This window comes from Tinamus guttatus, unplaced genomic scaffold, assembly GCF_059628265.1.
Source record: "Tinamus guttatus ecotype Peru unplaced genomic scaffold, ASM5962826v1 Tinamus_guttatus_pri_ptg000093l, whole genome shotgun sequence".
NCBI lineage: Eukaryota > Metazoa > Chordata > Aves > Tinamiformes > Tinamidae > Tinamus > Tinamus guttatus.
Genome location: NW_028288627.1, coordinates 646,826 through 661,716, shown reverse-complemented (window position 1 = coordinate 661,716; position 14,891 = coordinate 646,826). Strand labels below are relative to the sequence as shown.

Genomic DNA, 14,891 nt, shown 5'->3' with positions numbered 1-14,891 from the left:
GGCCCGGAGAGCCTGCCCGCCCGCCCACCCATCTCTTCAGAGAAACCTGTCTTTCCAGGGAGGGAGAGCAGCATGTGGGAAAGCCGAGAGCCCTGGAACGTGAATTAGCCAGAAGGAGATGAATGTGCGATAGCTTGTACCTGGCAGCTGCCGATGGAGCCTGTTAACGCTTTCAGGATAGGTTTGAGCAGTGCCAGAGCTTCGTGCGGGCGTCCTGCTACCTTGAGTAGTGCCCAGGAGGGTCGAGAGCCACCGGTGTCTGGGTCCAGGGGCTTGGCTCGGTCCCTGCCACAACATGGGGCTGGCAGGTGGCCCCTGGCAGCTACGTGTAGCAGGAGCCTGCCCTAGGTTTGGGGTTTTCTTTCCCTATGCCTCCCCTGGAAGTGAGTTAAATGCTGCAGCTTTAAGCAATGTGGAACCCTTTGTGGGGGGCTCACAGCGCAGAGCCCAAGCCAGGGACCACCACCCCCATGCCCTAGCCCTAGCTCTGCCCCGATGTTCAGCAAGGCCACAGGGCCCTCCTGCTCACACCTCCCCTCTCATGCCAATGGGCTCCTATGGGGTCGGTTGCTGTTTGGCTTTGGCGTGTGGCACCCACAGACCGATGGGCTCTGGAGAACTGAGTGGGCACAGTCGAGGCGAAGGCCAGGCTGGCGGCCCTGTGCCCCTGGCCGCCCACTGCTCGCCCGGGCCTTCCTCACTGCAGGCCCCATGCGGCCGGCGCTGGGCTGCAGCCCCCCGCATCGGCTCTGCTCGCTGCGGCCTCCGTGCGCGCCCGCCGCCTCCCCAGCGCGCCCCACGCCCTGGTAGCGCTGCAGGGACTCATCCGCTCCCCAGTTACTAATATGCAAATGGCGCTTTTGCATGGGCCCGGCGCCAGGCTGCTGGGTGCCGGGGCACCCGCGGGAGGCGGAGGTGGGGCGAGGCGTGGCGCCGCGCCGCGTGCTCGCCCGGCCCCGCATGGCAACGGGCAATGGGGATCTAGGTCCCGTGGGGAGCGGACCCACGCCCGGTTCCAGCGGCAGCGGGTGGCCGAGGAGGGAGGGCAAACTGGCAGCCCCTGGCAACCTGGGGCTCGCGGCAGGAGGCTGGGCGCACCGCGGGTTCCCCCCCGCCGGCAGGATGGTGAACCTGGAGTCCGTGCACGCAGGTACGGGGCGCGCGGGTACACGGGCAGGCGACGCGACGGCTCCGCTTCCCGCGCACCTAACCCGCGACGGCTCCGCTTCCCGCGCACGTAACCCCACTGCCTTCCCGCTCTCCCCACGGAGCTGCCATGGACAGCAACATCTTTGGAGCTTGCGTTCCCACCTGGGAATGGATGCGGCCCTGGGATGGCAGAGGCTCGCTGGTGTTGCCGGGCCTGATGTGGGCTGAGGAGCCGGGAATCTGGTTCTCCTGGAAAGCCTGAGCTGTGAGGTTGGGCTCAAGGCTGGAGCCGGGAGAGGGCATGAGTGCATGGAGGGATGCAGGCAGGGTGGAAGGTGTATGCGAGCATGAGAAAGTATCGGTGGAGGGAAAGGAAGGGAGCTCAGGGCTGCAGGAGGACCAGCTGAGCAGTGAATGAATGGATGGAGGATACTTGCAAGGAGAGAGATGCTTTACAGGCGTTGGGACGCTGAGGTGGTCCCGCATTTCCTTCCTGCAGATGTTCCTGCTGCGGATAGCCAGACAACTGGGACTGTCACTGCCATCCCCCTGGCATGTGGAGCTCGGGCTGGCCAGGATTGTGGGGATTGAGCTCCTGCTCTCTGCTCACCCCGCGCTGGAGGGGAGGGACCGTGCCACGGGTGGGCTGTGCTACCACGGCTGCAGGGACAGACAGATCCTCCCCTGCCACCCGGGGCACTGGGGACCTGCGCATGGAGCAGACGTGTGCTCTCCCTAGGCCGTGCACATCCATGAGTCCAAAGGCAGTGGCAGGCAGCCCCAGGCCTGCCAAAGTGGCCAAACCCTGGGCTTTGTGGCCACCTCGCAGCCTCGGCCGGGGTGTCGTGGGGCTGGTGGGACCGGCTCGGCGTGGGAGCCCGTCTTGTCCGAGCATCTGCCCCGGGCGTGCGTGCGTGGCGCCTCTGCGGGCTGCATCCCCCGGGCTCCTATCCGCCCACCTGTGCGCCTCGTGGACGCCGCTTTCCTCCCAGCAGCTCCTGGATCGATCCGTGTCCTGTGCCGGAGCCAGGGCAGCGCTCCACTGTGGATTTGGCCAGGGGCTGCCCTGTGAACTGCCTCCCCCAGCCACCCTCCGCACCGCGCACCAGCGACACCCAGACCTTGAGCAGCCCCGTTTTTTGAGGCGGGCTTGCCTCGGTGCTCAGGTCAGAGCAACTGCTAGGAATAAGGGCTTGGGAAAGCTTTATTTGCTGACACCATTTGTTTCAGCAAAAATAGAGATGCAGATATATCCCTGGAGAAGTGTCTGCGCTGGCAGAGTTTCTTTGGTCTGGGTGAGGAAACCAGCCTCCCCTATTCCTGGTGCGCTTGCTAGCTGAGGAACAGCAGCACATTTTTAATATGGACTAGGCCACAGTGGCGGCTCCTAATGGGTCTGTGGTTAGGAGTTAGGCAGGCCTAAGTTGCATTATTTTTCCCAGAGTTTTTTTTTATTAGCCTGCTTATTCCCTGTGTGGTGGCTGCCTTGCAAAGCTGTATAGTAGAGCCTGTGTTTGGTTGCACTCTTGCAGCCAGTTTTGTCTGAAAAGTTGTTGGATGCAGGGGTTCATATCCAGCTGGGTTTTAGCACTTTCTGCTCTAATTATAGTGCAGGACCCTTTGGTATTACCCTTATCTTGGCTGCATTTATATCATATCAGATGGTGCTTCCCTCCTAAATCTGTTCCCTGTGCTCAAGGACCGCTGCTGCAGTTTGTTCCCCACGAATGTACAAAAGCTGGTGAGATTGCAGACATTAAGGTCTGCAGGGTTTTATCAGAAGGATTTTATTTTTCCTCCTGTTTTATTCCCTGTGGTAGGTTATTGCACTTCACATGTGTGAGCGAATCACCAGGGTGCTTTTTAGTGCCCGGCTCCCAGAGCAAGAGGTTCAAGAGCCCCCAGGCAGCATATTGCATGATGCGCAATCGGGCTGCAGCTGCAGCCGCTCCACTCCCCCACACAGATTAGAATGAGCACAGGGGCTGATTTCTTGCCCCTGCTGCAGAGGAGCAGGTTTGTTAAGGCTGAAGGGCTCCAAAGGAGTGCTGAGGGGGCCATGAATCCAGCCCTTCCAGAGGGAGAAAGAGCCTTCCTGCTTGCTCTTGTTCTCCTCTCTTTTCCAGCAGTCACTGGTCGGACCACTTTCGCTTGCTTCGTGCCTGTAAGATGCTCACTGGTGTGGGGAATTTGATTAAAAACTACGTGCAACATTTCATTTTAATAACATATGCGTTCATTCATTGATTTGTGTGCCTGCACTGAAAGCTATGTTAAATTCTTTTAAACTTGCAGGTTTTCTATTTAAAGCAAACACCAAACTTCTGTAACGCCTAAATTTTTTTATTTTATGAGGACTTGGCTTTTTTTTTTTTTTTTAAAGATTCTTTTTGGCAACAAGCAAAGCTTTGTGCTTTGTAGGCTGCCTAGGTTAGGGTCCTTTGGCAATATTACAAGATAACTAGATGTTTATAGCTGATGATAATTACTCTTTACTACAGTAGAAGTGCTTAGAAGCCCCATTAAATGTTCAAGTCTTAATTGGGGAGGATTACTTCAAAAGAAACTGTTTTCTTTCTCCTTTTTTCCTTCCTCCTTAATACAATGTAAAAAAGAAAAGTTCCTAAAGTATGTGAATGTTTCTGCATTCCTCCTTTAGTATAAAAATCTTGTCTTCTTATTTTCTTTTTTATCCATCTGCTGAGGAAAGTTTCACTCTTCCAAATTCGAAGTTCTTCAGTTTGGACCAAAGAATAGGGAATTTCCATTTGGTAGCTGCAAATTTCAACAGGAAAAAATATCACTTGTCCTCTTCAGTGCTAGGAACAGAAGGAAATAGCTATAATAACTTATAGATTTCTTCTCTTTCTTTTGGCTGCATGGAAATAATACAAGGTGCGTGCTGGAAAGAGGAAAAGGGTTGCATGATGCCTTTAAAAAGGCTTCCACCTGCCTTTTCTGCCCCAGTAAAACCACAGCAAACACTCGCCCAGTTTCCACACAGTTGTTATTACCCGATGCAAATCGGATGACTTTTGTGGCAGGGATTGGCTGCAGGAAGTGTATGCAAATTACTTGGTCCTTTATAAAAAAAAAAAAAAAAAGTGTTTTTTTTTTTTTCTTCCCCCCACAACTAGACTGGAAAGAGTTAAAACTCCCATGCAAAGGGAAGAAGAAGGTGAAGGGGTGTCCATCTGAATTTGAATATTCTTCCTCCTTTCCCTGACTTTGCCTCCTCTACGGAGTGGCACGATCTGTGTAAAGTTGACTATTCCCACCCTTTTCTTGCAGCTGTCCCCGAAGGCGAGCGTGGCCCAGGGTGTGGTGGCAGTCATCACTTCAAGGGTAAATGACCTATTTTTTGGCATTGATAAGGAGGGAAGGAGATACCCCTGTGCTTGATGGCGGAGTGCAGCTAGCACGCGGTCCTGCCTGAGCCATCCCTATGGCAAAGGGGGAGATGGGAAAGCTGGGAGGGCTCCAGCCACTAAAGGGGTGGTAGTGGGGGACGGTGTCCTGACGAAGCCTCGAGAAAGGAGCCACACCAGCTAGCTGGTTGGGGACCCTGCCGAAAGTCCTGGGGAGAGGCCAGGGAATGTGGGAGGGCTCCCAGTGCTCATCCCTCTCGTGCTCTGCATGGGAAGTGGATGGTGCAAAGGGTGAGGAAGAAAAACAGTAAACTGAGGTGGGGGGAAAGGAGTGAGGGGGATGCAAAGAGCAACAGGAGGGAAAGTGCATTCTCGGAGCTGATGAATATTCTAGTGACTGTGTTGAGGAATCAGGAATTTGAAAGTCTGATGGTTCATTATAATTACACATTCATTTGTGCTGTTTAGTGGAAGCCACATGTGCCTGTTGCCTGGGACTGTGACCTGTTATTAAAATCAGTTGTGCCTCCTTTTCCAGAGATCAAGATGAGCGGTGATGCGGCAGACTCCACAGACACTCGGCATGAACCCGACCAGGTGGAGCCAGGTAAGGAGAGCCAGGACAAGGGGCCAGATGGGGAAGTCGTGACGAGGGAGGGGATGGAAAAGGGGAGCACGGGTGTGGGAAGTTGCTGTCCGTGCTCTGCTTGGCTCTCGCTGCTATCACCCTGCGCTCCTGCAAGAATGTGCTCTGGGCTAGCATTGCATTCGTATCTTGATCAGCGTGCAAGGTCGGTCTGTACCAGCAATGAAGGATTCAGTTCTTTGGCTGTCCTGAGGTTAGAGGTCCAGTTTTCTTCCAATGTGGAAAGCTGAAGAACAGGGTGTTGCTCTAAAGGGATGGCACTGGCACTAGCGTTGATCTCTGCCAGGTTAGCTACCAAGACCAGCAGTGCCATAGTGTCATTTGCACCATGATCAGCCGTTGTTCTTGTCGCTTGACTGCCACTGCTTGCAGTGGGCCTGCAATGCAGGACCTCTAGGATATAATGGCACAAAAAGTCAGGGTCAGGGTCATTTCCAGGCAAATAAACAGCAGTTAGGAAAACAAGCTGTTTTAGCACCCGTTAGGCTGTAACAAATGCACATTGCCTGAAGAGGTGAGACTCATCTCCAGGCTCCTAGAGAAACTGGCAAAAAAAAAAAAACCCACATTGCTCTCAGAGTAATGCAGAACTTTTAACTTGGCTGGCAGGGAGGAGTGTGCAAAAGGAGATATAAGCTTTAAATAGGATGGTTCTGCTGTTCCTCTTCCGCTAGTGTCATTTGAAAGGAATTAGGAGGAAAAAAAAAAAAAAAAAGAGACCCTAACTAGGGAACTGTAGGTATGGTTTAGTGGGACTCCAACTACACCTCTTTTTACAGACTACACTGAGGACGACAAATCTTCTGTGCTGTTGGTTATTAAGTTGGGTTATCTGACATTATCTAAAACGGAGATAAAATCTGGCTCTATTCATGGCTATGAACTCCCACTGACTTTGGTAAGGTCAGGCTTCTGCTCCTGCACAGTCATCCCGAGGTAGTTTTTGAGATAAGTGACTCAAAGCCTGGCAGCAAATGTGTCCCCAACTTCCTGAGCTCTTTTACAAACCAGGATAATGGCTACAGAGCCTTAAATAGGAGTCAAATTCTCCTGAAACATGTTGTGTTTTGGCACACAGAGCTGATGGTTAGCATAGTTGATTCAAGATTAGGAAAGACTGGCCTGTTAGTTCAGTTGGCTTTTTTTTTTTTTTTTTTTTTTTTCAATTGGTTCGGTTTTGATGCTGGACTTTGCTAAATTATTGGGAGGCTCTCACTGCTAATATTGCAGTCAATAGTGTGAAACTGTGGCGTCACAGTCTCTTGGATAAGACATGCTTTTCTATACAAGCTTCCTACCTAGCAGCTGATGTTAGTTTTAGCACTCTTTCTAGTGGAAGTGATGAGAAAAAGACACAGAGAAGTGAAGTCAGTTTGTTTTAAGACGAGAAAAATATTTGCAACAGGATTAACTCTGCTCTACCATCTTTTAAATCAAGCAGGGAAATCAGAACAAGTAAATCTCCTTTAGTTACAAACAAGTGACGCTTTCCTGCAGCCTGATACAAGGAACCTGTTTCAAGTGCTGTGTTTCTACTGTAGGTCCCGTAACAGGCTGATCTCTTCAGAGTCTTCAGAAAGCAGAGGCTGCTTGGAGCAGCTTCCTATGCCCAGCTCTTGCGTGGTGTCCCAGGTGGGGTAAATACCTGGGCACACTTTTCAAGATAAGCCCTACTGACTACCACGAGCAAGGAAGCCCGCTGAGCATCCGTCTCAATGCTTTACCTAAAACCTCCGCAAATCGCTGGCTTTTTATTTTCTCTCTTTCCGACCGTTCTGTTTATAAACAACAAAGTACTTTGTACTGAACTTCCTTGAAAGTTTTTATTTTCCCTGATACACATTGTTAGAGGAATATTTACTGCAGCGCCTAATAGCTAGGTGTTTTGTATACCAGCTTAATGTGGGAAAATTTGTTTTCCAATGACTCATTAACTGAGGACCCATTCCCTAATGAACTACTCGGATAAAACAGCTCCCCAGGACTCAGGTCCCTTCAAGAGGACAGGACAGTTACCAAAGTGTGCTACTGATGCGATAGCTTATGAAGAAAGGAAAAAAATTAGGTGCAGATTTACAAAGGCCTTTGATCACCAAAAGGTGCAGGCTGGCTCCAAGAAGAGAATTAAAAAAAAAAAAAAATCTTGAGAAAGTTAGGTGCCAAGATGCTTTTATAAACCAAGCCCTTGATCTAAAACTGATGCCTAAAGATCTGATGGGAAGTGTCATTAGCAGAACCATAATCTCAGCCTTTCATTTCCCTGCCAGTTCTAGGCTTACAGGCAAAAAGCGTAATGTGGGGCAGTGTTTTACTTTGTAAGTGTTTGAAATAATCGTTTTTCTCTTTTCGTCTGCTCCACGCTTTCCCTTCTTTTTTCTCTTTTTTTTATTCCCCCCCCCCCTTTTTTTTTTTTACCTTTTTTTTTCTTTTTCCGGCCTTTTCACTGCTTTCTTTTTTTTCTTTTCTTTTTTTTTCTTTTCTTTCAAATTTATCTATTTTTTTCATCTTTCATGGGAGATTAGGAAAGCTAGGCTTGCTACTCCTCCTCCATGTCCATTTCCTAGAAAATACTTGAAAACTTCGGTAACATGTTCTTCAGCAATTGTGCTTTGTTTCTTTTTCTTTTTCTTTTTCCCAACTGCAGTGAAATTATGCCATTTTGAAGAAAGCTGTTGTTTAAACAACTAAAAAAGGTCCTTTCTGAGGAGAACACCCTCCTCAGCGCCCTCCTGGGCTCTGCCCCTCTTGCCAGGGCACCAAGGGAGGTGCCCTTGAGGACATGGGGCACACGGGGCCGGCCGGGGCCCCTGCCTCCATGGGGGGTAACGACCAGCAACCAGCACAAGTTCAGCGCTTGGCGCTGAGCTCTTTTCATCTTTTTAAACTGATGAAAGCCATGCCAGCAAGTTCTGGGTTGTTTTTTTATGGGAACTGTGGGGGCTTGGCAGCGCAGAGTGTCGCCCCTGGTCTTGCAGCCGAGGGGCAGAGATCTCCCCCTTCTTGTGGTTTCTCTCAGCCCTCGGTATCTGATGCAACAAAATGCTGAGGTGGGACGTGCCTCTGTCTGTCTGTTTGTTTGTGTCAGACACTTGTTCCCCGTTTATCTGCTTCATCAAAACAGGTTACACCAAGCAAAGCTACTTCCCTTTGATTTCATCGGTTGAGGCTATGGGGGGGAAGCCAAAGCTTTAACAAAAGGGCGATAGGGAAGCGCTTCAAACAGAACCCAGGGTAACCGAACAGCCACGGGTGCTCGGAGCATCTTCCCTCCCTGCCTGCAGAGCGGGAACTGGACAGCCTCTGGCTGGGGCACCGGGCACCGCTGGGGACCTGGAGTGCCCCGGGCAGCCACAGTGCAGGACAGCCCCGTGGGACGTGGGCACGTGTCCCTCCGGCTGCTCTGCATGGGTCCGCGGGAAGGCAGGCGGTTGTAGCGGCACTCTGTTGTGGACCCGGGTTGCTGGGCTTTGGGCTTGCTCCCCGGGGTGGCGAGGAGCTCGGATGCATCTGCTGTGAGGGCCTTGCAGGGTGTCCCTCCTGGGCTGTCACTCCAGCCATTCCCATGGCGGGGGCTCAGTGAGGGACATCTTCCTCCGCAGCTGTGGAAGGAGCCTCAGGTCCCCTGGCAGTGGGGACAAGAAAGCAAGGGCAGCTCTGTAGCTGGACGCCAAAATCTCCCACCCAAGCTGTACCCCCTGGCACTGCCGCTCCTGAGTGCGGTGCCAGTGCAGGTTGCATCAATCCTGAGCTAGGGAAAAGCAGCGACCTGGCACCTCTGTCCGTCTCCCTGCCACACAGTACCCAGGTGAGCTTAGTGAGCCCGTGTTCCTCGTCCATAAGGTCCTGTCCCCGCCTCTGGGTCAGGGTGTGAGCACAAGTGGTGGGTGATGCTATCCCTGCAGGTGGGTGCAGAGCACAGACGAGTAAGGGCCTGGGAGCACCATTTTTCAGCGTGTTCCTATTCTATGTTCCTAAGCTTCCTGTTGAGGGTTTCCTTTAACTGTTTGGCTCAGGCTTGAAGAGGATATTTCACCTCTGTGTGCAATTCAGGCCAAAGTGAAGTTACCCTATGTGCTGCGATGGCTTGTGTGAAATGAGCAGGTGATCTGGGGTTGTGCTGCCCTGCATGGAGGGACCCTGCTCAGCAGATTGCAAGGATGCAAGCTGTGAGCTTTTCTCTCCTGCCTTTTGCTGCTGCAGCTTTGGAGCTGCTGGGGAGCAGATCGCCAGGCCCGAGTGCTTTGAGGGAAGCTGGCAGGGTGCAGCTCTGTGCTGCGGCTCTCCGAGGCTTGCTCTCTCTCCCTCGTGAAATCTCCCTCCAAGCTCCCATGATTTCTCCTGTCTTTTTCCCCTCCGGCCAGGCTCAGCCCCAGGACAAGTCCCAAATAGATGCAAGCAGCAGCAGCCGGGCTGGAAACAGCTGGTTGCCATGGCAATGGGGCCTGCTCAGGATTTGCATAAGGCTGATGATTTTCATAGCACAGCCACATTTAAGGCAAGCGGGAGAAATTTCCATATTCCCAGCTCCAAGTCAGTTGGGGCGTGGGGGAGGCCAAGAGGGGGATATTTGAAATTCAAATGAAGGTGATTAGGGTTTGAGGTTGGGTTATTTTATTTTTTTTCTTAAACATCCCATTATGGAAGAGGATAAAAAAGGATGGGGAGGGGAAAGGGGAACAAAAGGCTGGTTTGACTTGAATTAGAGGGGCAAAGGAAGAGCTGGTCTGATCTGCCTCTTGCCTCTGGTCTAAGAGAAGAGACTTGCCCTCTCCCAACACCTGCAGGTGAAATGTTTTCCGTGGGAACAACTGGTGCCCTCAGGTTTCCTTCTGGAAACTGCCCGAGTCTCCCACACTCGCAGTCCTGGTTCTCCCCCCGCCCCACGTGAAGGGTATATCGCGCTCGGAGCGGTGGTGGGACAAGAAGATGGGATTTCTTTGAGGCCTTGCTGACAAAGGAGAGGCGTTTTTTTAACCCAGGGGTTGCCACCCAAATGAAACACTTTGAGCCTTGGGCGAGAGCTTCCCCTGGAGTCTTTGCAGCCATCTGAGTCAGCACACATTCACTTTCTTTGCTAACCTGCCACAGCTTTCCCATGGTGATGCTCGGATGCCCGCACTTTGGCTGTGCTTTCAGCGCAAACAGTTGATGCAAAACTGCAGCCCTACCTGGCTGCCTTGAAAACTCCCCGTCTGCTTCACTTTTTCCATTGCTTCCTTCAAAAAACATTTTTATAGTAAGCCTGGACACCAGTGAGCATCACAGCATGGCACCTGGGTGCTGTACTGGTGCCTGCTCTGCTCTGCAGCTTTGACTGCAAGTTCTGCCAAAGTTGCTGCTCTAAGTGATATCCACGAGTTGATATTCACTTGGGTCTCCTGAAATACTGAGGAGTTTTAATATGTCTTCAACTTATTAGGACCACATCCATTTCAGTGCAGGTTAACATTTTGTGTCATTTACAGCTGTGGATCAAATATTTGTAGTTATGATTAATTGTTGCCTTTTTTCTTTACTCGGATGATTTTTCAACTTTCTGTGTCATTTGAGATGAGAGAGTTGGTTCCTGTATTAGATAGTGCTAACAAGTTAATTTCTCAGCTTGTAGAAAATGTACGCTGGGAGGTATCCTGCAGCTAGCCTGCTTTGTCAGTCTCTAATGACATTGTACTTTATCAGCTGAAGTGCTAACATACTTTGGGATAGGTGAGATTAATCTTAATTTTAGACACAGAATACTTTGATGCCCAAGTCTGACCTGCTCACCCCGGGCACCTTGTAAATGTGTAAATGCAATGATGAAAATTGGTATCTCCGAAGGTGATTCATGTCTCCTCTGCCTATCTTGGGGTGAGTTGCATTGCCCTCTGGAAGCGCCTGCTTCCTTTCCTTGGCTGTAAAGGGAGCCTAAAGCAATTGGCTCAGAATTAGACACCTAAAAGTTAGACATCTAAGCCCAAGCAGCTGAATCCCTTGTCTGGTGTCTACCTGGCACTCTTCCTCCACCATCATTTAGCTGTTCTGAATTTCCCTCCCAAATGCATACTGTAAAAACTGATTCCCTGTGGGAATTCCCCAGCACCTGTTCAAGATTGAAATCATTTTCTAATTCCCTGTCCTTTCTGCACAGCCGAGATCAAACTGTGAGTCGAATTAAGTGCGTAGTTGGGTGGAAAGGGGAATAAAAGGGGCATTCTGGCTGCGGCTCTGGTTTTGTCATCAGGTGGGAAGCCATGGGCGGCTGTCACTCCCCATAGGTGACAACTGCATGTCAGTGCATGTGTTTGCCTTGCTAAGATGAAGGTGCGCCACAATCTTGATTTTATTTTCTCCCATTATGGTGCTTTTATCCTCATGTGCCGGACTGGCTCAGCGGCTTTCAGTGGGAATCGTGTCAGCTCTGATAGAGCGTTCGTATTTGGTTTTAATAGTAAACAAAGCATTCCAGGCGGGGGGAATAAGAGCGGGTGGGGGGAAATCCATCCGGAACTGCTCTGCTGCTCCCATCCCCAGAGAAACCTCCCCAGGCAAACTCGCACCAGATCTGATGCCAGTGCTATGCAAAGCAGCTGCCAGGTGAACCAAGGAGAGGAGCGTAGTCCCCGTCTGCTGCGCTGCCGGGAGCCAGCTGAGCTTATCGCTGCTTTATTCCCTCTGTCCAGGACTGCCATAATGTGGGCAATTAAATCCTGTGCTACGGGGAAGCTCCCTGGAAGTGCAGAGCAAGGGGCTCAAAGCAGTCTTTCTTCCTTTAAATCCCAGGGCTTCCCCCATTTGATGCAATTTAAGGAGGGGAGGACGGTGTTTAGCAGACTCTGGAGATGCTGGATCCCATTGTGTCTGACTAGTGTAGCAAGAGGCAAGTCATTGGCTGGCATGAGGCTCCACCAAAATTAGTGGAGTTCTGGCAGTTCTGGCTGAGAATCTGCTGCCACTTACACTTTCCTTTCTTTTTATCTCCCGGAGCTAAAAAAGATTAAATCTAAAGTGCAGATCCTTGCTGTTTGAGCAACCATTGTATTTAAGGAGAAAAGTGAATACTTCATTGTGGGTCTAATGCAGGTCCCCTGAAACAGGGAGGAAATTGGGTCTATTTTTAAAACGTAAGTAGGAAAGTTAGTGATTTAACTGAGAGAAGAGAGTTGTTGTCCTTATTGCACCCAAACCGTGCCTTGCAGCTGAAATTATCTTAATTCTACTTGACTTACAAGCTTTTACTGAAATAGAAAAGGATGCGAATTGTTTGCAAATCAATCTCACCAGTCCTGCTGAAAAGTTGAAGAGATTTGTGTATCCAGTCTCCATTTACATAACCACTGGAAGAAGAAATCACCTCACCCAACTTTTAAATATCTCACTATTGGACATCTAAGCTTTAACTAGTTGCCCCTGGGTCCCTTTGCAGGCAATAAAGAGAAATAGTCATCTCCAGAGGGCCATTCATCTCAGCCTAAGATAGGCGTCTGAGATAGGTCAGGTGAATGGCCTCTGGAAGTGCCTATTGCCTTCGTTGTCTACCAAGATGACCTGGGGCTGTTCGCTCAGACCTAGACGCCCCAGATACGGCTGATTTAATGTCAATCTCTCGTGTATTTCCAGCATGTTCCATTGGCACAAAATATCCTACTGAGATGCTCTCACCCCCTGATTTGAGGTGGTTGATGCAAGAGAACAGTGTTTAGGACTTGGAGGCTTTTTCTAGCCTTGTATGGGAAGCAGTAATGAAAAAGAAGGCTAGGAGTATATCAGTGGCATTGGATTATGCAGGAAGGGAAAATTAAAAGACGGGGAGCTGAGAACCAGAAGAAAAAACGTGCTGAAGGATTCAGACCTGGGTGTTTTGAACCACTGCGTTTTTGGCAGTTCTGTTTGGAGAGTTTGGCTCCAGCTGTAGTAGAGACATGGAGCAAAACGCTGCTCCAGCTGTGGATTGAGTTCCAAGTGTTGGGGTGTATGATGGGTGACTCAGACCCATCATCACTGGAACCTAGGGATTTCCCTCAAGGTCTTTGCATCCTGCCTCACCAACATGTTGCTTTCGAATGTGAGCAAAACTCCTCCAAGAAAGCAGATTACCTTTTACTTCCTGTTCTATTTTAGCAACCAGGAAATTTATTTCCTTCTTTTCTCCTCTTTGCCTTTCTTCCCTTTAGCTACTGCCTTAGATCACATCATCCCCCCTCTCCCTGTGAGTTTCAAAGGCAGAAACTGCAGGCCTTGAAGATCATCACAAAGCCCTGCTCAGGTGTGTGGATACAGATTGCGATCATCTATTAACACTATCAGCATTCCCATCATTTATACGTGCAGTCGTTGGCTCTTGGGGCTTAGAGCTGGAACGCAATGAATGAACAGGCTCCTCAGGCAGGAGCAGCTGGAGAGAGGTGGTCAGGGACGGTTACAGCAAGACGAATGGGGAGCACGGGAGCACGTGGCAAGTTGGAGTCTGTAGCAGGAGCAGGGAATTACACGGGAGAAGATAAAGACCTGAGATTGGGAAGAGAAAAAAGCTTTGAAAAGCAGGTCAGGAGGAAGACAGGAAGAGAGGGCAGGTTCTAGCACAGCAGAAATGCAGGCAAGCCGGGGGAGAAGATCCAAGGTTGGAAATGGGCTGAGTTGCAAGAGACAGAGGAAAAAGGGGGATATTGCAAGGCATAGAGAGGAAGCCTGATGAAGCCATCAGCAGCAAGAAGTAGCACCCTGATACTGTCCCATAACAAAGACCTCTGCAGAAGGAGAGCAACAAAGACACCTTAATTTTCATTGTCAATGCTCTTCATGTGCGGCAGATAAAATCTCCAGAACCGTTTCTAGATAGCAGAGGGAGCCATGAAATTGTTATGGGGTTTTTATACTGATTCTAAAGCTATTTTGCTATCTATGAATAATTGTACCAAGCACACTCCTGCTGAACATCTCAAAGAAAGATGATGATTCACTTGGGAATATTATGTGTATGGTAAGAGCAGAGAAACTGTGCACTGGATTGGGGCAGAAGCTTGTTCAGTTAGAAGCAAGTCAGTAGAAGAGCTGGATCTGTACTTCTCCCTGCACAGCCTCCCCCCCTTCCCAACTTTTTGCAAGAGGCAGACGTGAACTCCAAAGAAACATGATGCGTTGAAGCTTGATCAGATCACAAGGCATGGGCTCTGCTTTAGGGGGAACGTTATGCTGGAAGAAACAGAAGCAGGAGGCCTTGAGGGCTTGTGCCAGAGAGATAGAAACGATTTGAGACTATTTATCACAAACTTGGTTGGAGTGGAAGAGAATGATTGGGGAATGGATTGCAAAGGGAAGGGAAGGTGTTTCTTGGGGTTGCCTTTGCAACTAAAGAGGCTTCGTGGAATCCCTTAAAGCATTCATATCTGTACGACATAGCCTTTCCTCTGTGATGTTCTTGATGAATTTGGCAGGTGTGATGGGGGGGGGAAGAATGTTTATCATCAAAGGGGAATGAGTGAGGGCCTGTGCGGTACCTTCAGGCTGAAACCTGTCTGATTTTTTCCCCCTGTGCCTGCCAATCTCTTTTGGAATCAGGGAGACGCCTCTTTAGCACAACCCCACGGCACCCTCTGTTCCTTCAGATATCCCGTAATTACTTGATGCCACATGGGTTCCTGAAGCTCTCTGGTTAGCAGCCGCGGCCACCTGCTTGCCAGCCTCTCGCGCTGTTAGCTTTTGCTTTATGCATAACACCTTGCTCCTGGATTTCCTTGGAGATTTGTAAT

General features: G+C 50.2%; 1 protein-coding gene across 1 annotated transcript in view; it reads left to right on the top strand.

The window, feature by feature from the left end:
* The first annotated feature begins 864 nt into the window (after positions 1-864).
* Positions 865-14,891, top strand: part of POU2F3 (POU class 2 homeobox 3) — a 37,286-nt gene continuing 23,259 nt past the window's right edge. Inside the window, exons 1-3 of the mRNA XM_088520586.1 lie at positions 865-1,150; positions 4,441-4,494; positions 5,056-5,124. Of these exons, the coding sequence (XP_088376712.1) occupies positions 865-1,150; positions 4,441-4,494; positions 5,056-5,124 (409 nt within the window). The remainder of the gene's footprint in view (positions 1,151-4,440; positions 4,495-5,055; positions 5,125-14,891) is intronic.